The sequence below is a fragment of the Lutra lutra genome, chromosome 5 (assembly GCF_902655055.1).
Source record: "Lutra lutra chromosome 5, mLutLut1.2, whole genome shotgun sequence".
Taxonomy (NCBI): Eukaryota; Metazoa; Chordata; class Mammalia; order Carnivora; family Mustelidae; genus Lutra; species Lutra lutra.
This window is the reverse complement of record NC_062282.1, coordinates 71,148,608-71,173,538: the sequence shown is the minus strand read 5'-3', so window position 1 is coordinate 71,173,538 and position 24,931 is coordinate 71,148,608. Positions and strand designations below refer to the sequence as shown.

Genomic DNA, 24,931 nt, shown 5'->3' with positions numbered 1-24,931 from the left:
GTTGTTCCCGCACCACCCCACCGTAGCCTCAGAGAGCAGCAGACAACGTCACGCACAACCACCCCCAGCTGCGCGCGTTCCCCCCTCTTCTTCCCCAGGCAGCTCTATTCCCCGCCCCTCCCCTCCTTTCCTTGCACACCACGCCCCGTGAGCTGCCACGTGAGGGAATTCTCTAGTCAGCCTATGGGGGCCAGCTCCGCCCTACGCCTCCGCCTTACCCCCCCACCCCGGCTCCGCGCGGCGCCACGTGATGCGGCTCACCGCCAGCCAATGGACGCCGGCCTTGCCTTGCGCCCCGCCCCGCGCGCCGTGGCCGTTTGAAGTGACTAATTTCTGTCATATGACTGAGGCGCTCATGGGGGTGGCGGGGCGGCTCTAGGAACGGGGGCCTAGCGAGCGCCCTAAGGAGCGACCCTGGTTTGGCCGTGGTCAGCATGGCTCCTACACTGTTCCAGAAGCTCTTCAGCAAGAGGAGCGGGCTGGGCGCGCCCGGTCGGGACGCGCGGGACCCAGATTGCGCGTTCAGGTAGGGCGCTGCGGGGTGGGGGGAGCCGAGCCGAGCCGAGGGCCTTCTGGGCTCCGGGCTCCAGATGTGCAGGGGCCTTTGGCATTCCTGCCCGCGCGGCCGCGCCGCGCCGGGATTGGGACCTGGGCCCCAGTGGGGAGCGGCTGGGCAGCTGCGGACCTGAGCTGGAGGTTGGAGGGAGGTCCTTTTCGCCCCCCCCCCATCCCAGCACTTGCCCCTTCCCCCTCCTCCTGGCCGGTTTGTTTACGTCCTGCCCCGCTGCCACACGCGGCTGTGCCTTCCCCACCGAGCGCCGCGGCCTGAGCGTAGGGGTCCACACTCCTTTCTGGCAGCGAGTAGAGTTGGGAGCGGGCTGGGCTGGACCTCAGCCGCAGTCCTCGGGGCCCAGAAGTTATCCCCTCCTACCCGAGGCCAGTCGCTCTCTGGGTGCTTCATTCCAGCCTGCTTGCTGTTGTGGGGGAGAGCCTCCAGTTTTGTGCAACCTTCTGAGGGTAGAGGGCTGGAGGAACGAGTAGGCAAGGTGCCGTTCTTTCTAGTTTCTTGGAAACTAATATTGGAGGTGTGCAGTTACCGGAACGAGCGGTCTTATTGTTATCGAAGGAGAAAGGTGAAACCTAAGAGGTTATGGTTACTACTGACTAGACTGGAGCAGAAACGAATCAGAGGAAGCACGGCGTTAGAACTGACCATAGAATCATCCTCTTACAACTGTTACCAGAAAGGTGTCTTTAAAAATTGAAAACGATAGCGAAATATTTTGTGGTAGTAAAGGCTTTATTAATTTTTGGTTGCAGTACCTGTTGCTGGTAGAAAAACTTACTAGAATTGTAAGACAATGTAGTAGAATCATGAATTCAAGGTAAAATTGAATTCATGTGGTTTCGCCAAACCACATTTGAAGTAGAGATTATGTCTTTCACATAGCCTTCATACTTGTTGCGGTGTGGAAACTTGTTAAGTATAACTAGGCTAAATGTCACATATCACTCAAACCTGGTAGAACAGCAAAGAGCCCAGTTGTTCAGTAGTAGTAGGAAAAAATGAGAGTCTGTTAAAATTGCAACAGGCAAAAGTTTGAAATGACTGTACCACACTGGTAACAGGTTTTCATATCCTTAAAATTATTCACCCTCTCTTGGTAATGGAGGTCACATTACTAAACACTCAGTAATACGTGTGGAATTGTAGTACTAAATGGAAAGAACTAACTTTTAGAGGAAGAAAAACCACGATGTGAACATCTTGGAAAAGTGTTTAATGAAACAGTTTTCTAGATTTGGGTCTTTTCCACTGGGAAATAAATGTCAGGCCATACTCATCAAATGAATTTTTAAAAACACTTCTTTACTGATTTTCTTTTGAAAAACGAAAGTGTAGTCTGGATAATACTGCGTTGAGACATCCAGTAAATCAAGAGTCAGTACAAAGCAGGTTGAGGATATTAAAAAGGTGACACTTGATTAGGCTTTCTATTTCTGGGCAAAGATTGACTTTAGGGTACTCAAGTTTCCAAGGGTCTGAAGTCACACATATGAAAAAAAATTTTCTTGTCTATTTTTAAAAAACGTAAAGCCTACTATATAGTTGTGTAACACTACTTTAGAGTTGCCTAAGCACTTTCTCATTAGTTATCTCATGTGATATTTCACAACAACCTTGTGTGAGAGAGAAAGTATAGATAACTATATGATCCTTTTTCCAGTGGAAGTAAGAATTATGTATAAGCCCAGTAAGTGCAGTATGATTTAGAAGTGATTGCTTTAAAAAATAAAATGTGCAAGTGTACGTGTGAGAAAATGAAAACTGGTTAGTATCACACAGGTGGTAACTTGAAGATCTAGGTGACCAGGTAATTTTTTTCTTTTTTTAAGATTTTGTCAGAGAGAGGGAGAGAACACAAGCAGGGGGAGTGGCAGGCAGAGGGAGAAGCAGGCTTCCTGCTGTACAAGCAGCCCAGTGCAGGACTAGATTCCAGAACCCTGGGATCATGGCCGGAGCTGAAGGCAGGTGTTCAACAAATTGAGCCACCTAGGCATCCTTGTAATTTTTTTTAAACAACTTCATTGAGCTATAATTAACATAGAGTAAAATTAAGCCATTCTAAGTGCACAGTTCTTTGAATTTTGTTACATGTTTACAGTTTTTTTTTTAAGATTTTATTTATTTATTTATTTGACAGACAGAGATCACAAGCAGGCAGAGAGGCAGGCAGAGAGAGAGGAGGAAGCAGGCTCCCTGCTGAGCAGAGAGCCCGATGCGGGGCTTGATCCCAGGACCCTGAGATCATGACCTGAGCCGAAGGCAGCGGCTCAACCCACTGAGCCACCCAGGCGCCCCACATGTTTACAGTTTTGTACACCACCCCAGTGAAGTTTTAGAACACTTCCATCCCCCCAGAAGTTCCCTCATGACCCTTTGTAGTCAGTTCTTAACCCATCCTCATTCAGGGCAGTCAGTGATCTGCTCTAATGAGTGAAGTTTTGACTTTTCTAGAATTTCCTATAAATATGATCATGTTTATAGTCTTTTCTGTCTGGCTTATTTTAACTCATAGTGATGATTTTTGGGATTTATCTCAGTTGCACTTATCAGTTTCTTCAGTTTTATTGCAGTATTCCATTGTATGGGTATACTACAATTTCTTTATCCATTTACTACCAATTGGCAGACCTTTGGATTGTTCTCAGATTTGGTCTGTGAAGAACAATGCTGCTGTGAACATTTGTATGCAAATATTTATGCAGACATATGCTTTCATTTCTCTTGGATGGTTACCGAGGAGTGGGATTACTGGGTCATATGCTAAGTATATACTTCCAAAAAAATTGCCCAACTTTTCTTAGTTGTATTAGTTGTATCATGAGCAGTGTGTGAAGGTTATGATTGTTCCATGTCCTTCCCAATACCTGGTATCCGTTAGTTTATTTTTTTAATTAAGATTTTTTTGTATTGTGAAAAACACCTAACAATGTTTACCACGTTCACCATTTTTGAGACTTCTTGATTATAGCCATTCTCGTGGATGTTGTGGAATCTTGTTGATCTTGTGTGTGTGTTTTTAAGATTTATTTATTTATTTTATTTATTTTTTTATTTTTTATTCATTTGACAGAGAGAGAGAGAGAGAGAGAGATCACAAGTAGGCAGAGAGGCAGGCAGAGAGAGAGAGGAGGTAGCAGGATCTCTGCCAAGCAGAGAGCCCGATGTGGGACTTGGTCCCAGGACCCTGAGATCATGACCTGAGCCGAAGGCAGAGGCTTAACCCACTGAGCCCCCCAGGCGCCCCTATTTATTTTAGAGAGAAAGAGCGTGCACAAGCTGGGAGGGGCAGACGGAGAGGGAGAGAGAATCCCAAGCAGATTCCTTCCTGAGCACAGAGCCCAATATGGGGCTTGATCTCAGGACACCAAGATCTGTACCTGAGCCGAAACCAAGAGTCCATTGCTTAACCCACTGAGCTACCCAGGCACACCCCTTATTGTGGTTTTAATTTGCATTTCCCTAATAACAAATGATGTAACTCAGGTTTTAGAGTAGATTAAAATTTCATTCCAGTATACCATGCTTTCCTTTCTAGAAACTTTTTTGGGTTTTGTTTTGTATACTTAGTTTAAGTTGGTGAATCTGACTTGGACACAGCCTTTGGCACTAACCGATAGCTCAGCATCCAAGAGTCTGTTCCTAGAGTTAGCAACATACAAGGGGCCCGGTGGTAATAAGTTACAGTAGAGCTCTGAGATAGGAGAGACTTTTGATATGAATGAAGCTTTAGCCTTGAAATAGTCTTTCATGGTCACCCCATTGGAAAAGATGGTCAGGGTTCACCCCCTTCCCTTCAGTTTTCACTTTTAAAAAAAGATCATTACCATATTGATTTCTGTGTGCTTGTCTTATCTAAGCTTCTTGAGCTGACAGGAGTGTGAAGGATATCACAGGGATGTTATTTCAGTAATTTATAGAATTAAAACAGTAGCTTGCTTTCATATTTTTGAGGATTTGGGAAAGAAGGTGGTTTCTAGGAGAACATACTGTTTGACGTTTTTTCCATCAGGCCACTTTGTAGTGGAAGAAAGAATTAACTGTAAGTCCAGTAACTACAGTACATATAAAATGATTGCTTCAAAAATAAAATTCTTTGAAAAATGTCTAATTTGGTGAAGAAGTTTGTTTCAGAATTAAATGTCTGTAGGACATAATTCATGTTTTGTTAAAAAAATTGCTGTATTTTTGGGGCGCCTGGGTGGCTCAGTGGGTTAATAAGCCTCTGCCTTCGGCTCAGGTCATGATCTCAGGGTCCTGGGATCGAGTCCCGCATTGGGCTCTCTGCTTGGCAGGGAGCCTGCTTTCTCCTCTCTCTCTCTCTCTGTCTGTCTGCCTCTCTGCCTACTTGTGATCTCTCTCTGTCAAATAAATAAATTAAAAAAATTGCTGTATTTTTGTTCTATTCATAATGCATGAGCATTTGCTTTTACTGTCTGTACCAGAAATTCTTATATTGTAACAATCTCTTAATTGTTCTTTTTTCCATCACTCTTGTCGTGCTCCAAAGTATTCTCAACACTTTATCCTTTAAAGAATGCAAATTCTGATTATGATCAGCCTACAAAATGGTATAGAATTTAATATCTGCATTACAAAGTTATTTTAAGGATTCAAAGAGATAAGTCATGTTAAGTACTTAATGCAGTGCTTAGCACATGACATTCAGGAACCAGAAGTTGTAAGTATGATGATTCTATGCTTATGTGTAAAACCATTCAGTTTAGGCCCAAACTCCTTAAAGTGGCCCGTATTGTGTGGCTTTTGCACAATCTGTAGCCTTGATTTTTTTTTCCTAATTAACTTAAGGTTTTTAAAAACTAAGCCATCATTCTATTATTATGCTTAACAGAAATTCCCTTAATATAATCTATTCTTAGATTATATTAATATTTTATCAGCTTCAAGATGTCTTTTTATAGTGGATTTGTTTGACTTAGAATCTTTTTTTGGGGGGGTGGAGAGGGAGGTTGGGGAGGAGGGAAGGGGAAAGGAGCAGAGGGAGAGAGAGAATCTTAAGCAGGCTCCATGCCCAGCATGGAGCCCAACAGGGTCTCCATCTCATGACCCTGAGATATGACCTGAGTTGAAATCAAGAGTCAGATGCTTAACCCCGTCAGCTATCCACAGGCGCCCCTGTTAATTCAAGAATCTTTAGAGTCTGCATGTTACATTTGCAGTTATGTTGCTTAAGTAATTTTTTTCTATAACGGCCTCCCCCACCTTTTAAAATATGATTTCATATTGAAACTGGGTTATTTTTCTTATAAGTTTCCCACATTCTTTATATGGCTCTTTACTTCCTTATGGTTTACTCTAATTCAGTGCTTTCCAGCATTCTGTGTTTTAACAAAGCCTCCTTTAGGTTATTCTGATGCTCAAGTTTGAGAACCACTGCTATAACTTACTTTCTATATCTAGAAAGCTGGTAGATATTTTATTAGATTCAGGTTCTTTTTTTTTTTTTTTTAAATAAAAATATCCCATAGATGTTTGTTGTGAATTTCCTACCCATTAGAGTTACATGGTGTCTAGTTGTTCTCCCTTTAGTGATGCTAAGTTTGGTGAGTTGTTATCAACCTTGTTCTTACATTTTAAGATTCCCCTTTCCCTAATTGTTTTAGCATCTTTTGTTGATTATTTTCTGAATCCATTCTCTTATCAGGGGTTATAAAATGGTGATACCCTGATTGTTTAATTCCTCCTGCATTTATTTCCTAGAAGAAATTTCTCTTACCACCTGTTTGGCTACTCTTTGCTCCAGGAAAGGTAGCATATAAGTTTGATAGTTTCCCTTTGTAATGTGTTAGAATAATTTATAATGAGTTGTCTAGTGAAGGTTTTCACTTTGTCATTTTTTGGTATCATCACAAGCTTGGGTTTTAATCTATTATAGTCAAATTGTCCCATATTTGGCCAGTAGGAGACTTTTAAAGTTGATTTCTGTGCCCTTGTGACATGATCTCTTTAATCTTTGGTAACTTGTGCTTTCTTTTGGCCTTTTATTAATCCCTTCTCCCTGTTCTAGGATTTTATCACCCTGAACGTGTTTTAGATTCAGTGATATTCCATCCCTGTTCTTGGCATAGTCTTCTGTTCTTTTTTTGCTTGGCTTTTTGTAGTGATCATCTGGAGTTAACCTAGGTATCCTTCCTCCAGGAAACCTTTTCTTATTTCTCCCAGAGTGAGTTAGGTTTCACTGATATTTTCTTCCATAGTTTTTTGCATTTCCTTCTGTGACATCTATTGCAATTGTCATTATTTGTCCATATCTCTTTTCTTTGTTTGCTTGAGTCAACTTCAAGATATGGACATTATTTGTCCATATCTCTTTTCTTTGTTTGCTTGAGTCAACTTCAAGGTAGATTTTGAAGTTGGAACCCAGTAGATTGACCTCTTGGATTGTTTGTGGGGAACAGATACCTAGGTTTTTGACTGGAACCCCTAAATAGATGCAATTTTCTGAGGGAGAGAATATAAGACTGTGGAAGTATGACTTGACTAGCTTATCACAAGTAGCAGCCTTCTTCTCTATTCTTTATCACACACATTTTGTACTCTTCATAGCTTATTTTATAACTTACCATCTGTCTTACCCAAGTACACATTGTTGTGCCAGTATACAGCACAGTGCCTGAACATATGCTCAGTAAATATTTATAGAATGGACGTATGAAATAATTTCAAGGGCAGAGGGAGAGAGTCAAAAGTTCTCTTTTGGACATTTGTTTTAGTTTTACTTGCTAGAGAGAGATACCCGCTTAGAGATGTCCTGTTGACAGTAATAAAGTAAATGTGGAGTTCACACCAGAGGTTGGTTCACAGGAAAATTGGGACTGGAGATAGAGTATGGTCACTATTAAGACTAAGGGAATGGATGAGCTCATCTAGGTAAAGGTGTAGCTAGAGTATTGGAAAGAGCAGGACTTTTTGCTCTGAGGAAATTTAAAATGTACAGGTGTAGGAGAGGAAAGTCTACAGAGAAGAAAATGGCAAGAGAAACATTGGCAAAGCCAGGGTTGTGTGGTGTTAGGACAGCTCCAAAGGGAAAGTGTTTAAAAAATGATAATGTGATGTACTGTTTTCTCTATGCTGATTGCTGACAGGTCTTATGAGATGACAACCAGAAAAGTATCTATTGATCTGTGGAGTTGGAGATAACTGGTGACCATTTTTTTTTTTTTTTTTTTTTTGAGATGGGCATGTTTGGGGGAGAAAGTGAGATAGATGAAGATAGATGTGCAGTAAATGAGAGGTGAGAAATGGCTTCACTGCTACAGCATTTTTTTTTTTAAGGAGAAAGTCTGTAGTACTGTGTTATTTTTTCACTTTCAGTATCTGATTTTATGTCACATTTTAAGCAAGCTTCTGAAGGTTTTTTTTTTTTTTTTTTTTTTAAGATTCATTTATTTGAGCGAGAGCATGCAAAGTGGGGGAGCAGCAGGCAGAGGAATCGGGAGAAACGGGTTTCCCACTGAGCAAGGAACCCTCCGTGTGGCTTGATCCCAGGACCCTGGGATCATGACCTGTGCCCAAGGCAGATCCTTAAGTGACTGAGCCACCTAGGTGCCCCTGAAATTCTTTTCTTTCTTAAAGATATTATCTGTTTGCTTTGAGAGTGAGTGAGAGGAAGAAAGCACTGAGAGTGAGTGGAGGTTGGGAGAGGGTCAGAGGCAGCGGGGGAGAGACCATCCCAACCATACTCCAGGTTGAGCCTGGAGCCCATTGTGGGGCTCAGTCCCCCGACCCTGAGATCGTAACTTGTACTGAAATCAAGTCAGATGCTTAACCAACTGGACCACCCAGGGGCCCCAAGCTTCTGAAGTTCTTAAGCTGGCAATTTAATATTGTTAATATTTGTAAGAATTGGGGGCGCCTGGGTGGCTCAGTGGGTTAGGCCACTGCCTTCGGCTCAGGTCATGATCCCAGGTCCTGGGTTCGAGCCCCACATAGGGCTTTCTGCTCAGCAGGGAGCCTGCTTCCTCCTCTCTCTCTGCCTGCCTCTCTGCTTACTTGTGATTTCTCTCTGTCAAATAAATAAATAAAATCTTTAAAAAAAAAATATTTGTAAGAATTGTATCTCAGAAATTTTGCTTTATCAATGTCATTTTTAAAGATTTGCTGCATTCACAAGGTCTTTTGTTACTTAAAAAATACCACCTTTCCATAAATTGTATCTTTTAATGCTGTATTAGAAATGGTAAGCTTTTAATAAAGCTTTAAGCTTTTATTTATTTATTTGACAGAGCACAAGCAGGCAGGTGGCAGGGAGAGGGAGAAGCAGGCTCCCTGCTGAGCAAGAAGCTCCATGTGGGGCTCAGTCCCAGGACCCTGGGATCATGAGCTGAAGGCAGATCTTTAACCGACTGAGCCACCTAGGTGCCCTGAAAGTTTTAATGTTCTTTACAGAGAATCCTGTGGGATCATATCTTTCTTATTAATGTGGGAAGCTGAGAATTGTAAGTAATTACATATTAATCCTCTTTGGTAGCAGTGTTTGGTCCTTAAGAGTCTAACTTTCCAGTAAGAAATACAAATATATTTTATTGTTAATATGTTTTGTTTTTTTGTTTAAGCGGTAATATTAGATTTGTTTTTCAGAACCATGTTTATTGAAAGAAAACAGGTAACTAAAAAATACAGCTTCAGTATTCAGTTTATAAAACTTGGACCTCAAAGGGACAGTTTAAGATAGAGGTATAGAAAGATCCTGAACTCGCCTCCTCTCATGGACACAACACATCTGCAGCTACATTTGGAATAATTTCCTCTGAAAAAGGTCTGAAAACTACATGAACAGTTCCTCCACAGCAAAGGATAAAAGGACCATGCCGAGATGAGAAGCAGGGCTACACTATTGCTAAAAACTGCACCCTCTGTACAATGACCCCAAATCAGGAGGGATCTTAAAAATCTTTTCCTTGAGGAGCAAGGAGGAGCAACCTTTTCCCCTGAGGTGGGATCTTTCCCTTGTGCCAATCCTTGGATCCTGCACCATTGAAACAAGCCCCCAAAATGTAAGACCAGTGGGGATTATGTCTAGGAGAACTGAAGAACTATAGGGAATGGAGAAGGAGAACCCTGCTCTTAAAGGGCTTGTGTGTAGACCACTTGCCCCAGGACACAGCAAAAATGAGCATACTGAAAAGTGCCTAGACTATTATGTGAAGGAGAAAGTTTTAATCTTTAATCTTAAAAGGACTGCCAGAAAGGCAGGAACCTGTTCGGACTCTCTCTGGGAACAGAATTGCTGGTAGGTACTACTTTTGTCATCTCATTCTCCCTTGCTCATGCTAGCTTTGGTAGACCCCATTTTGGCAATCTCCTTCTTAACCTGCTAGTGTAGGTGGGTGCACCCCACTGCCATGTGCCATGTTATAGCCAGCCTGCAAGCATCTCATACACCTTTGAGCTCCGGTTGCACTATAACTGATTGGGCAAGTTCCCTGCCTCTCTGTGCCATAGTCAGCTGGGCAAGTGTTCCTCAGTCCCCACACTGCAGCTTTATAGCTGGTAGTTGTGCTCAGTCCACATGGGGGACGCCCTTTGAATGCCTAGTTCTGATTTCTGGGTGGGATGGAGATTGCACTTTTGAGCCCCACAGGTTATTTCCTGCAAAAGGCCACTCTTGCAAGACTGTGAGAGGTAGCTGTTACACTGAATACAAAGAATAAACTGAGAGAACCAGGTAAAATGATTAGACAGAGAAATATGTTCTAATCAAAAGAACAAGACAGAACTTCAGAAAACGACTTCACTGGGCTCCATTGCTGTGCATGGAGCCTACTTAAAAAGAAAAAAAAAAAAAGACTTCACTGAAATGTAGGTAAGCAAACTACCTGATAAAGGATTCAAAGTAATAGTTCTAAATATGCTTACTGAATTTAGGAGGGAAATGGATGAACACAGTGAGAACTTCAAAAAATGTGGGATATATAAGAAAGTAGCAAATAGAAGTCACAGAGTTGAAGAATACAGTAACTGCACTGGAAAATATATTAGGATTTCAACAGCAGACTGGATGAAGCAGAAGAATGGATTAGTGAACTGGAAGACGAAGCAATGAGACTCAGACAGCTGCAAAAAAGAATTTTAAAAAGTAAAGATACCTTAAGGGACCTTTGTGTCATTATAAAGGTCCTAGAAAGAGAGGGAGAGAAAGGGGCAAAAAATTTATTTGAAGAAATAATGGTGAAAACTTCCTCTGTATGGGGAGGTAAATAAGCACGCAGGTCCAGGAATCCTAGAGAGTTCCAAATAAAATAAAGAGATCTACCAGGATCTCAAATAAGATAAAGAGAATACACCAGGATGTATTATAATTAAAATGTCAAAAGTTAAAGAGATACTTAAAACCGTCAAGAGAAAACAGCACTTTATATACAAGGGAAACCCCATAACACTATTAGCAGATTTTTCAGCAGGAACTTTCCAGGTCATAAGAGAGTGTTGTGATATATTCAAAGTACTGAAAGGAAAAAACTTGCAACCAAGAATACTGTACCTGGCAAAGTTATCTTTTAGAGTAGTAATTTTTCAGTTAAGCAAAAGCTAATGGAGTTCATCACAACTAAATCAGCTTTACAAGACATATTGAAGGAATTTCTTTAAGCTCACAGTAAATGGCACTAATTAATGGTTAAAAAAACATAGTAAAATAAAAATCTTACTGGAAAAGGTAAATATACAATAAAGGTGATGGTTTAATTACTTATAAAACTAGTATGAAGGTCAAGAGACAAAACTAAAACTATAATAACTTATTAAGGGATATATAAAATAAAAATATATAAACTATAGCATCAAAAACAAAACATTGTGGGGTGAATAAAGATGTACAGTTTTGGAATATATTCAAGTGTGTTGCTGTCAACTTAAAATAGACTTAAAGTCAGAGGATGTTATATGTGAACTTCATGGTAACCACAAAGCAAAAATTTATAGTAAATATACAAAAGAAAATGAAAAAGGAATCTAAACATGACACTGAGAAAGTTATATGAAGAATGTTAACACAAGTGAAGAAAAAAAGAAAGGAACAGAGAGGAACTACAAAACCAGCCAGAAAACAATTAATAAAATGGCAATAAGCACACACCTATCAGTAATTTTTTTTAAAGTAAATGAACTGATTCTCCAGTCAGAACACATAGAGTGGCTGAATGGATTAAAAAAAAAAGACTTAAGCTGTATGCTGGCTATAAGAGACTTACTTCAGAATAAGGACACACACAGACTGAGAGTAGAGGATTGGAAAAAGATATTCCATGCAAATGGAAATGAAAAGAAAGTTGATGTAGATGTACTCCTATCAGATACAAAATGGACTTTAAAACAAGAATGTAATTAAAAGGGCAATACACAATAAAGTGGTCAATTTATGAAGAAGATAGAGCATTTATAATATATATGCACTCAGCTTAGAAGCACTAAAATATATAAAGCAAATATTGTGAGACCTAATGAGAGAATTTAACAGCACATTAACAGTAGAGGATGTTAATACCCCACTCTTATCAATGGATAGATTAGACAGAATTGGTAAGGAAACATTGGTCTTGAATGATACGTTAGATGGACTTAATATATATGTATACATATATATACACACACATATATAGATAATATATATGTATACATATGTATATATATGCATATATAGATAATATATATAGAAATATAGAGAACATGTCATCCAAAAGTAGCAGAATACATGTTTTTCTCAAGTCTACACAAAACATTATCCAGGATAGATTACAATATGCCACAAAACACCTTTCAGTAAGTTCAAGAAGATCGAAAGCATATCAAGCATTTTTTCAACCATAGTGATATAAAACCAGAAATCAATTATAAGTAGGAAAATGGAAAAACCACAAAATTGTGGAGGTTAGAGAACATACCGCTGAACAGCCAGTTGGTCATTGAGGACATCAAAGAAGAAATAAAAGTATATGTAGAAACAAATGAAAACAGAAATGTGACATAACCACAAATACGTCATACCAAAATGTTTGGGATGCAGCAAAAGTGGTTATAGAAGGGAAGTTCATAGTAATAGAGGCCTACCTCAAGAAACATGAAAAATTTCATGAACAATCTAACTTTATGCCTAAATAAAGTAGGGGGAAAAGAACAGGGGATACCCAGCTTAGTGGAAGGAAGGAAATAATATAGATCTGAGTGGAAATCAGTGAAATAGAGGCAAAAAGACAGAAAAAAATCAGTGATACTAAGAGCTGGTTCTTTGGAAAGATAAAAATGAGAAACCTTTAGCTAGCCTAAGAAAAAGAGAGGGCTCACATGAATAAAATCAGAAATGAAAGAAGTTACAACTGATAACTACAGAATATAAAAAATCACAAAAGACTACTATGAACAGTTATATACCAATAAATTGAACAATCTACAAGTGGATAAATTCCTAAAAGTGTACAATCTTCCAAGACTGATTCAAGAAGAAATAGAAAATCTGAATAAACTAGTAAGGACATTGAATCAGTTATCAAAAACCTCCCAACAGACAAAAGTCTGGGAACAGATGTTTTCATTGGTGAATTCTACCCATCATTTTAAGTTTTAACATCTGTTCTTCTCAAATGATTCCAAAAACATTGAAGTGGAGGGAATGCTTCCAAACATGTTTAATGAAGTAGCATCACCCTTATACCAAACCAGTGTTGGTGAGGATGTGGAGAAAAGGGAAGCCTTGTACATTGTTGGTGGGAATGTAAATTGGTACAACCACTCAGGAAAACAGTATGGAGGTTTCTCAAAAGATTAAAAACCGAGCTGCCAGTAGATCCAGCAGTTTCATTTCTGGGTATCTGAAGAAAATAAAAACACTAATTTGAAAAGATTTGTGCACCCCTGTTTAAAATTTGCATCATTATTTGTAATAGTGAAGGTATGGAAACAAGTAGTGTCTATCAGTAGATGAATAGATAAAGAAATGGGTATGTGTGTGTGCATGCACGTGTGGCACGCACATGCATATTCATGTCCAGTGGACTATTCAGCCATAAAAAATAATGCAGTCTTGCTATTTGTAGGAACACTGATGGACCTGGAGGGTATACTGCTAAGTGAAATAAGTCAGATAGGGAAAGACAAAAATACTGCATGGTTTCATTTGTAAGTGGAATCTAAAAAACAAACATGAACCAAACCAAACCAAACTCAGACTCATAGATACAGCGAACAGAGTGGTGGTTGCAAGGGAAAGGGGTTGGGAGGGCTGGGCAAAATATGTGAAGAGGGTCAAGAGGTATAAACTTCCAGTTGTAAAATAAGTAATGGGTATGTTATGTACAGTGTGGGAAATAAAACCAGTAATATTATATTCACTTTGTATGGTGACAGATGGTAACAACTTACGGTGGCAGTCAGCTTGCAGTGTGTACAAATGTGAAGTTACTGTGTTGTGCACAGGAAACTAATATTGCATGGCAGTTTTACTTCCAGAATAAAAAAACATGATTGAACTGTGGGACAAAGTCAAGTAACCTAAGAGATATGTAAATGAAGTCTGATAAGGAAATAGGGGGAGGATCTTTGAAAAAATAATGGTCAGAAACTTTTTCAGATTTGATTACAAGGTTAAACACAAACATTCAAGAATTTGAACAAACCTAAGCATGAGAAACATGAAGAAAATTACATGAAGGTACATGATAATAAAATTATTTAAAGTTAGTGAAAAAGAGAGGTGTCTGGGTGGCTCAGTTGGTTAAGCAGCTACCTTTGGCTCAAGTCATGATCTCAGGATCCTGGGATTGAACCCTGCATTGGCCTCCCTGCTCAGTGGGGAGTCTACTTCTCCCACTCCCTCTGCCCACCACTTGTGATCTCTCTTTCTCTTGTCAAATAAAATCTTAAAAAAAAAAAAGGTGTTTTAGGTGTGGAATTTAGAGGGGATATAATTGGCAAGTTCAGCTGACAGAAATAGCAGAAGGCTCCAAACATTTTATAACATTTGAGTTTTTCTTTAATTTATCCCATTTCTGTCATCTTGTTCCTCCACTTCTAAAAGTACAGTGTATTGAAATATAACATGTATACAGAAAAACCTGCAGATTATAAAATAATTCGGTAAATTTTCTTAAAGTGAATATACTTCCATAACTACCATCCAGGTGCAGAAACAGAATTTTACCAGTATCCTAGAAGTCTGCTTCATTCCCTCCTCTAGTTACTCTCAGTTCTATTAAGGGTAACCACTATCCTGACTTTTAACGTTATAGGTTAGTTTTTCTGTTTAACTTTATGAAATACAGTCATATTGTATTCACATATTCTTGTGTCTGGCTTGTTTCAGGTTTATTAACTTTGTTACATGTAGCAGTAGTTGTTGCTGTGTAGTATTTCATTGTATGAGTATGCAGTAATTTATTTGTCTTTTCTCTTACTCATAGGGGATTGTTTCCAACCAAAGGGTTGTTTCTGATTTTTTTTTTTTACTACTAAGAATAATGCTGCTATGATTATTCTTACCTATTTCTTGGTGTACAGATGCTGAATACCTTAACTGATAGTTTCTCTTTAGCATTTCTGTGTGTAGTGTATACATTCTATGATATTAACCAAGTTACATAGATTGCATTCCTGAATATGTTACATAACACAATTGCACAGATGTCAGAAGTGCATATGTAATCCCAGTGTAATTTTGCAATATATGTATCCTCTAAGATGTAGGGGATATAAGATGAAATCAGGACTTTTCGTGTAAAATATGCAAAAGTGCACCAGTGATAACCAGTTCTGCTATGATTGCAGCAAGTACTACAGTTATACAGATATGCCATTTTATTTTATTTTATATTATATTTTATTTTATTTATTTATTTGACAGAGAGACACCTAGCGAGAGAGGGAACACAAGTAGGGGGAGTGGGAGAGGAAGAAGCGGGCTTCCTGCCGAGAAGGGAGCCTGATGTGGGCTCTATCCCGGGACCCTGCGATCATGATCTGAGCTGAAGGCAGACACTTAACGACTGAGCCACCCAGGCGCCCCTACAGATATGCCATTTTAAAAGTGGTGTGTCAGACCTTCTGTTTACAGAGATGAGTAAGATAGCTGTCAGTGAACTCACAACCTAATAAATGAGGTACGATGTGAAAATAACTTATTATTTTATTATTTTTATTTATTTGACAGAGATCACAAGTAGGCAGAGAAGCAGGCAGAGAGAGAGGAGGAAGCAGTCTCCCCGCTGAGCAGAGAGCCTGATGCGGGGCTTGATCCCAGGACCCTGGGACCATGACCTGAGCCGAAGGCAGAGGCCTTACCCCACTGAGCCACCCAGGCGCCCCGAAAATAACTTACTTTACATTGTGCTGCAGTCGTTCAACTGTCATGAAGAATGTGTGAAGAACTAGAGTAAGTAGAAGCAGGATAGATTTCCTTTAGCTAGAGGTTTTAGACAGATGCAGGTAGGGAAAGGATGCCAGGTAGTGGAAAAAACATGAGCAGAGAGTGTCAAAGCTGGAAGATCATGAGTACGTACAAGGTACTTGGAGGAGTACAAGTTTGCTTGACCATGGTTTGTGAAAGGTAAGTTAGGTCCAGATAGTAGAAAATGCAATGTCAGGAAATTTTTGTAAACAGTGGATGGTCCCTGAAGTTTGAGGAGTGATGATGTTTGAGTACTAAAGTGGTTCTTTGTACCACAACTGTGATCTTCAATTTTTGAAGCATTTAATGAAACTGATTAATATAGATGGTATCACCCATTTCTTATATCTGCATCCAGGAAATGTGCCTCCCTTTTTTTTTTTTTTTAAAGATATTTATTTATTTATTTGACAGAGAGAGATCACAAGTAGGCGGGGGAGGGGGGGAAGCAGGCTCCCTAAGCAGGGAGATCAATGTGAGCTCAATCCCAGGTCCCTGAGATCATGACATGAGCTGAAGGCAGAGGCTTAACCCACTGAACCACCCAGGCGCCCCATTTTTTTTTTTTTAATGTAATAGCTTCACTGATATAAAATTCACATACCATACAATTCAGCCATTTTACGTATAAAATTCAGTTCTTAGTTTTTTCACAAAGTTTCATGACCAACACCACAGTCAATTTTAGAACATTATCATCATCCAAAAAGAAACCCTGTACCATTAGAGTAATTCTCAGTTACCTCACCCTCTACCACCCACCCACCCTCTCCCAGCCTTAGACAACCATTAATATACTTTTTGTTTCTATAGATTTGCCTCTTTTGGACATTTCATATAAATGGAATCATGTAGTATGTGGTCTCTTGTGACTGTCTTCTTTCACTTAGCATTATGTTTTCAAAGTTCATCCATGTTACAGCATGAATAATTCCCTTTTACTGATGAATAATATTTCATTGTATGGATGTACCACAGCTTATCTGTTCATCACTTAATGGGTATTTGGGTTGTTAACACTTTTTAGCTGGCTGTTATGAGTAATGTTCCTGTGAACTTCTGTGTGTAAGTTTTTGTGTGAACACGTTTTTATTCTTCTTGGGTATATGTTAGGAATGGAGTTGTTGAGTCATATGGTAACTCCATGTTTAAAAATTTAAAGAACTGCTATACTGTTTTCCATAGAACCCAATGATACATCTTTGTGGTGCTGTGAGGCAGAATAACTTCCAACATAAAACCGATACCTAGTAAAACTTGTTTGAGATTGAAGACAAAATACATACATTCTTTAGACAAAAAAGTGAGAGAATATCACTAATAGAAGAATGTTTTCAATACAAGAATATATGGAGTAAGAAATGAAGAGCAACATAAAATGGTACACCTGGGTAAATCTGCACGGTTATTGGCTGTATAAAAACAACAAACATGTCAAATATAGAGCTGAAAGACTGGAAAATAGTGCCATGAGTGAAGGGTTTTTTGGTTGAGGTGGAGAGAATGAAGTAGAATTAAAATATTCTAAAGTTCTTTTATCTTTTTTGTGTATATGTAAAATACCATTTATTTGAAATTTGAGAAAATGGAAATTAGTCCCAAGTGACAAGAAGCAGAACAGCTGCCTGGGAATGGGGTGTGGGGCGAGTGTGAAGTGGGGAGGGAGGGGGAGAGAGAGAAGGATTATAAATGGAAATGAGGAAACATTTGGGCCTGATTGTGGTGATGATTTCACAGTTATATATATAAATCAAAACCTACCAGATTTCATACTTTAAATAGGTACAGTTTAGTATATATCAGTTATACTTCAATAAAGCTTTTTTTTTTTTTAATCTTCAAGGCAAAAAAATCCTATCATTCTTGAAATAATTTTCTGGTCACATGGTTTTCAGCAGTCTAAGTTTTTAATTCCAGTTAGTTAACATAAAGTGTTAATAGTATCATGTGTACACATAGTAATTTAACAGTTCCATTTGTCACCCTGTGTTCATGGCAGGTACACTCCTTAATCTCCATCACCTGTTTAACCCATCCAACCAAGCCCCTCCCGTTTGGTAACTGTCAGTTTGTTCTCTGTGTTCTCTATAAGAATTGGTTTCTTGTTTTGGCTCTCTCATTTTCTCCCCCTTTGTTTTGTTTTCTGAAATTCCACGTGAGTGAAATCATATGGCATTTGTCTTTGACTTATTTTGCTTAGCATTATGCCCTCTAGCTCCATCCACGTTGTTGCAAATGGCTAGATTTCATTCTTTTTTATGGCTGAGTGATAATTCCATTGTTTATATATACACTACATCTTTATCCGTTAATTTATCAGTGAGCACTTGGGCTGCTTCCATATCTTGACTATTGTAAGTAATGCTGCTATAAACGTAGGGGTACCTGTATCTCTTTGAATTAGGTTTTTGTATTCTTTGGGTAAATACCCAGTAGTGCAATTCTGGATCATAAGGTAGTTCTGTTTTTGTTTTTTTATTTTTATTTTAGAAAGAGAGAAAGTGTGAGTGAGGTTAGGGGGAGAGTCACAGGGGGAGAGAGAGAATCTTAAGTGCTGTGTGCCCAATACAGAGCCCAACATGGGGCTCTTACACCCTGAGATCATGACCTGAGCTGAAATCAAGAATTGGATGCTTAACTGACTAAGTCACCCAGGTGCCTCTCTATTTTTAACTTTTTGAGGGACCTCCGTACTGTTCCTGAGTGGCTGCACCAATTTCAGTTCACACCAGTAGTGCAAAAGGGTTCCCCTTTAATTCTCCACATCCTGGCCAACACCTGTTGTTTCTTGTACTGTTGATTTTAGTCATTCTGACAAGTGTGAGGTGATATCTCATTGTGATTTTGATTTGTATTTCTCTGATGATAAGTGATGTTGAGCATCTTTTCATGTGTCTGTTGGCCAGCAGATGCCTTTTTTTGAAAAATACCTATTCATATGTTTTGCCCATTTTTAAGTTGGATTATTCATCTTTGGGGTGTTGCGTTTCGTAAGTTCTTTGTATATTTTGAATGTTAAACTTTCATTGGATTTGTCATTTACATGTATCTTCTCCCATTCTGTAGGTTGTCTTTTAGTTTTGTTGATCGTTTCCTTCACTGTGCATTTTGATGTAATCACAATGGTTTATTTTTGCTTTTCTTTCCCTTGCCTCAGGAGACATATCTAGAAAGAAGTTGGTTTAAGACTGATGTCAAAGAATATGTTGCCTGTGTTCTCTTCTAGGACTTCTATGGTTTCAGGTCTCCCATTTAGGTCTTTAATCCATTTTGAGTTTATTTTTTGTGTATGAGTAAGAAAGTGGTCCAGTTTCATTTTTGCATGTTGCCGTCCAGTTTTCCCAACACCATTTGTTGAAGAGAATGTCTTTTTCCCACTGTATATTGTTTCCTGTTTTGTTCAAGATTAATTGACTGTATAATCATGGATTTATTTCTGGGCTCTATTCTGTTCCATTGATGGATGAGTCTGTTTCTGTGCCAGTACCATATTGTTTTGATTATTACCACTTTATAATATAACTTGAGATCTGGAATTATGATGCTTCCAGCTTTGCTTTTCTTTTTCAAGAATGCGGTAGCTATTTGTAGTCTTCTGTGGTTCCAAATTTTAGGATTGTTTGTTCTAGGTCTGTGAAAAATGCTGTTGGTATTTTGATAGGGATTGCATTAAATCTATAGATTGCTTTGGGTAATATAGACATTTTAACAATATTAGTTCTTTCAGGCCATGAGCATGGAATGTCTTTCCATTTCTTTGTGTCATCTTGAATTTCTTTCATCAGTTTTTTACAGTTTTTATAGTACAGGTCTTTCACCTCTTTAGTTAGGTTTATTATTAGGTATCGTATTTCGAGTGCAATTGTAAATGGGATTATTTTCCCAGTTTTTCTTAATGCTGCTTCATTATTGATGAACAGAAATATAACAGATTTCTGTATATTGATTATAATTATAGACTGTGACTTTACTGAATTCCTTTATCAGTTCTAGCAGTTTTTGGTGGAGTGTTTTTAGGGTTTCCTATATATAGTATCATGTCATCTGCAGATAGCATAAGTTTTACTTCTTCCTTAACAATTTGGATTACTTTTCTTTTTGTTGTCTGATTGGTGTAGCTAGGACTACGAGTACTATGTTGAATAAAAGTGGTGAGAGTGGACATCCTTGTCTTGTTCCTGACCTTGAGGAAAAGCTCTCAGTTTTTCCGCATTAAGGATGATATTAGCTGTGGGTTTTTCGTGCATGGCCTTTATTATGTTGAGGTATGTTCTCTCTAAACCTATTTTATTGAGGGTTTTTATAATGAATGGATGCTGTACTTTGTCTAATGCTTTTTCTGCATCTGTTAAAATGATCATGTGGTTTTTATTCTTTCTGCTGTTGCTGTGATACATCACACCAATCGATTTGCAAATACTGAACCACCCTTGGAACCCCGAAATAAATCCCCCTGATTGTGGTGATTTTTTAAATGTATTGTTGAATTTGGTTTGCTAGTATTTTATTGAGAATTTTTGTATCCATGTTCTTCAGGGATATTGGCCTGTAGTTGTCTTTTTTGGTGATGTCTTTATCTGGTTTTGGTATCAGGGTAATTCTGACCTCATTGAATGGATTTGGAAGTTTTTCTTCCTCTTTTATATTTTGGAATAGTTTAAGAAGAATAGGTATTAACTCTTTCTTATTGCCATTTGGTCCTGAACTTCTGTTTTTTGGGACTTTCTGTTTTACTGACTCATTTGTTTCCTGGTCATTAGTCTGTTCACATTTTCTGTTTCCTGTTTCAGTTTTGGTAGTTTGCTAGAATTTATCCATTTCTTCTAGGTTGTCCAGTTGGTTGGCATATTGCTTTTTATAACATTCTCTTATGATTGTTTATATTTTGGTAGTATTGGTTGTTATTTTTTCCTCTGTCATTTGTGGTTTTCTTTATTTGACTCCTTTTTCTTTTTTTCTTGATATGTCTGGTCAGAGGTTTGATTTTTTTTTTTTCCTTCTTTTTCCTTCAAAGAACGAGCTCCTTGTTTCATTGATCTGTTTTGTTATACTGATTTCTGTATCATTTATTTCTGCCTTCATCTTTATTATTTCTTTCCTTCTGCTTTTAGGTTTTGTTTTGTTTTGAAGATTTTATTTATTTATTTGAGAGAGCAAGAGAGAGCATGAGTGGAGGGTTAGGGGAAGGACAGAGGAAGAGAAAGAAGCAGACTCCCCACTGAGCAGCAAGCCCACTGTGGGGCTGAATCCCTCACTAAGCAGTGAGCCCAATGTGGGGCTGTATCCCAGATCCCTGGAATCATGACCTGAGGCAAAGGCAGACACTTAACTGATTGAGCCACCCAGGTGCCCTGGTTTTAGGTTTTTTAGGTTTTTAGGTTTGTTTTAGGTTTTTTGTTTGTTTGTTTATTTTGTTTTAGGTTTTAGGTTTTTTAGGTTTTAGGTTTTTAGGTTTGTTATTTTTGTGTCTCCTTTAGGTGTAAGAATAAGTTGAGATTATTCTTGCTCCTTGAGGTAGGCTTGTTTGCTATAAAATTCCCTCTTAGAACCACTTTTGGTGCATTCTAGAGGTTTTGGAAGTGTTGTGTTTTCATTTTCATTTTTTTCCATGTATTTTTTTAATTTCTTTTTTGATTTCCTTGTTGACCCACTTGTTGTTTAGTAGCATGTTATTTAACCTCCATGTATTTTTTTTTTAATCTTTTCTAGATATTTTCTTGTGGTTGACTTCTAGTTTCATAGCATTGTGGTCAGAAAATATGCATGGTATGATTTCAGTTTTGAATATGTTGAGGTTTGTTTTGTGGGCTAATATGTGATCTATTCTGGAGAATGTTTCATGTGCCCTTTGAAAAGAATGTGCATTCTGTTTTAGGTTGGGAGGTTCTGAATATATTTGTTAAATCCATCTGTTCCAGTGTGTCATTCAAAGCCATTGTTTTCCTTGTTGATGTTTTGTTTAGATGATCTTTCTCTTGATGTAAAGGATGTGTTAAAGTCCTTCTATTATTTTATTATCATTTAGTTCCTTTATTTTTTTTATGAACTGTTTTATGTACTCCTGTGTTTGGTGCATAAATATTTAAAATTGTTCTTTTTTGGATTGTCTCAATTATTACTACATAGTGTTATTCTTTGTTTCTTGTTGCAGTTTTTTGTTTGTTTTGTTTTGTTTTCTTTTGTTTGAGAGGGAGGAAGAGGAGAGAGAATCTTAAGCAGGCTCCACACACAGCATGGAACCCACTGCGAGGCTTAATCTCACAACCCTAAGATCATGACCTGAGCTGAAATCAAGAGTCTGACATAACCGACTGAGCCACCCGGGTGCCCCACAGTCTTTGTTTTAAAGCTTACTTTGTTTGATATAATTATTGCTACTCTGGTTTTCTTTTGACATCCATTTCCATGATAGATGGTTCTCCATTCCCTTACTTTTAGTGTCTGTCCCCTCACTTTCAATCTGCAATTTAGCTGTGCAATGCGTCTCTTGTAGGCAGCATATAGATGGTCTTTTTATAAATTCACTGTATTACCCTGTATCTTTTGATGGGAGCAGGAGCATATAGTCCTTTTGCATTTAAAGTAATTATTGCTACGTGTACATTTATTGGCATTTTATTACTTGTTTAGTGGTTGTTTCTGTAGATCTCTGATCCTTTCTTGTCTTTCTCTCATGGTTTGCTGATTTTCTTTCGTGGTATATTTTGATTCCTTTATCTTTATTCTTTGCATATTTATTAGTGGTTTTTGATAATATGGCTCCCATTAGGTTTTTATATCTCTTTTGCTGTATATAGCAGTCTAAATTAAGTTGGTGATCCTTTAAGTTTTAACCCATTCTTTTCTTCTCTCCTCCCTGTTTTAGGTATATGTTATTATATTTTAGATTCATTTTTTTGGTAAGTTCTTGACAGATGTTTTACAGAAATAGTCTTTTTATAAAAGATTTATTTACTTGAGAGAGAGAAGGCATTTGCATGCACAGGGGGGAGGGGCAGAGGGAGATGGAGAGAGAGTCTTAAGCAGACTTCACATGGGGCATGGAGCTCAAGCCAGGGCTCAATCTCAGGACTCTGAGATCATGACCTGGGCTGAAACCAAGAGTCAGACACTTAAGAGTCAGACATCCCTAGAAATAGTCATTTTTAATGTGTTTTTAGATAATATAGAGTTTTCCTACCTCTCTTTTGTCACTTTTGGTCTCTCTTCCTTTTGAAGGTTCCTATTAATATATTCTTGCAGAGCTGGTTTGGTGGTCATGAACTCCTCTAGTTGTGTGTTTAGGAAACTCTTTGTTTCTTGTTCTGTTCTGAATGATAGCCTTGCTGAAATAGAGTATTCTTGGCTACAGATTTTTCCCATTTGGCACATATAAATATATCCTTTCAGTTCCTTCTTGCTTGCCAAGTTTCTGTTGAAAAATCTCCTGCTAGCCTTATGGAGTTTCCCTTATAAGTTAAGGATTTCTTTTGTTTTGCTGCTTTAAAAATTTTTTCTTTATCAGTATATTTTGCAAATTTAATTACAATATATCTTGGTGTGGCTCTCCTTTTTTTGATTCTGTTGCTGGTTCTCTATGCCTCCTGGATCTGGATATCTGTTTCCTTACCCAGAGTAAGGAAGTTTTCAGCTTTTATCTCTTCAAATAAATTTTCTTCCTCCCTTTCTCTTCTTCTTCTGGGACTTATATGACTGCTGTTATATTTGATGCCATCACTAAGTTCCCTTAGTCTGTTCTCATTTTGCATAATTCTTTTCTTTCTGTTCAGCTTGATTACTTTCCACTACAATGTCTTTTAGGTCACTAATTTGTTGTCCTCCTTTAATCCTGCTGTTCATTCCATCAAGCGTGTTTCTCATTTCATTTATTGTGCCCCCATCTCTACTATGTTATTCCTTATTTCTTTGTTAAGGTTCTTACTCATGTCTTACATTTTTTTCTCAAGTCCAGTGGGTATCCTTATGATTATTGTTGTAAATTCTTTATCAGGCATGTTACTTGTATCTGTTTCATATAGCTCTCTCACTGTGGCCTTGTTCTGTCCTTTCATTTGGGTTAAATGTCTGTCTCCCCATTTTGTCTGTCTTTCTGTGTCTGTTTCTTTCTTTCTTTCTTTAAGATTTTATTTATTTATTTGTCATATTGAGAGAGAGAGAGAGCACAGGCAGGCAGAGTGGCAGGCAGAGGCAGAGAGAGAAGCAGGCTCCCCACCAAGCAAGGAGCCTGATGTGGGACTTGATCCCAGGACCCTGGGATCATGACCTGAGCTGAAGGCAGCGGCTCAACCAACTAAACCACCCAGGTGTCCCTCTGTGTCTATTTCTCTGTGTTAAAAAAGTCAGCTGTGATTTCTGCTCTTGAAAGTAGTGATTTTTATGATGAAGAGGTCCTAGAATACCCAGCAGTTCAGTGTCGCCTGTTTAACAGAAGCCAGCTCCTTAGGGGGGAATCCTTTTTGTTGCTTATTCTCTGCTGTTGTGTTCAAGTCACTTTTCCTTTCATTGCAGTCATTTGCACTGACTCTCTGGCTGTTTTGGGCTATGCTTGCTTTCTGTGGTGATAGTGGCACGTAGGCAGGTCAGCTTTGGTATTGCATGCCCACCAGGGAATTTGGGAGCGGGATGACAGTGTTAGCAAAATTTGCATTGGTCTATAGCCCTATCCTGGATCCCTTGAAGTACTCAGGTGGCTGGGAGCAATGTGCCAGGATGGCCAGGGACATTCGGCTGGGCGAGATAGAGGATGGTGGCTGGGTGTGCACAGTTGAGTGCAGCTGGGGACTGTACCCAAGGCTGGCTGGATGGGGCACCCCTGTGGTGTTTTTTTTTTAAAGATTTTTTTAATTTATTTGACAGAGAGAGAGAGAGATCACAAGTAGGCATAGAGGCAGGCAGAGAGAGGGGGAAGCAGGCTCACTGCTGAGCAGAGAGCCCGATGCGGGGCTCGATCCCAGGACCCTGAGATCATG

General features: G+C 38.7%; 1 protein-coding gene and 1 long non-coding RNA gene across 6 annotated transcripts in view; both read left to right on the top strand.

Moving 5' to 3' along the window:
• The first annotated feature begins 336 nt into the window (after nt 1-336).
• Nucleotides 337-24,931, top strand: part of FNIP1 (folliculin interacting protein 1) — a 153,758-nt gene continuing 129,163 nt past the window's right edge. For 3 of the 5 annotated variants that reach the window (XM_047729933.1, XM_047729934.1, XM_047729931.1), the window contains exon 1: nt 338-526. In XM_047729933.1, the coding sequence (XP_047585889.1) occupies nt 435-526 (92 nt within the window). In that variant the 5' untranslated portion in view covers nt 338-434. Of the gene's footprint in view, nt 527-16,989; nt 17,028-24,931 lie in introns of all 5 variants that reach the window. The other 2 variants (XM_047729932.1, XM_047729935.1) reach the window with 2 other exon arrangements.
• On the top strand, nt 8,915-12,692 carry LOC125100087 (uncharacterized). The gene is made up of 2 exons (XR_007127440.1): nt 8,915-10,797; nt 10,858-12,692. It is a non-coding gene; the product is annotated as an uncharacterized LOC125100087 (long non-coding RNA).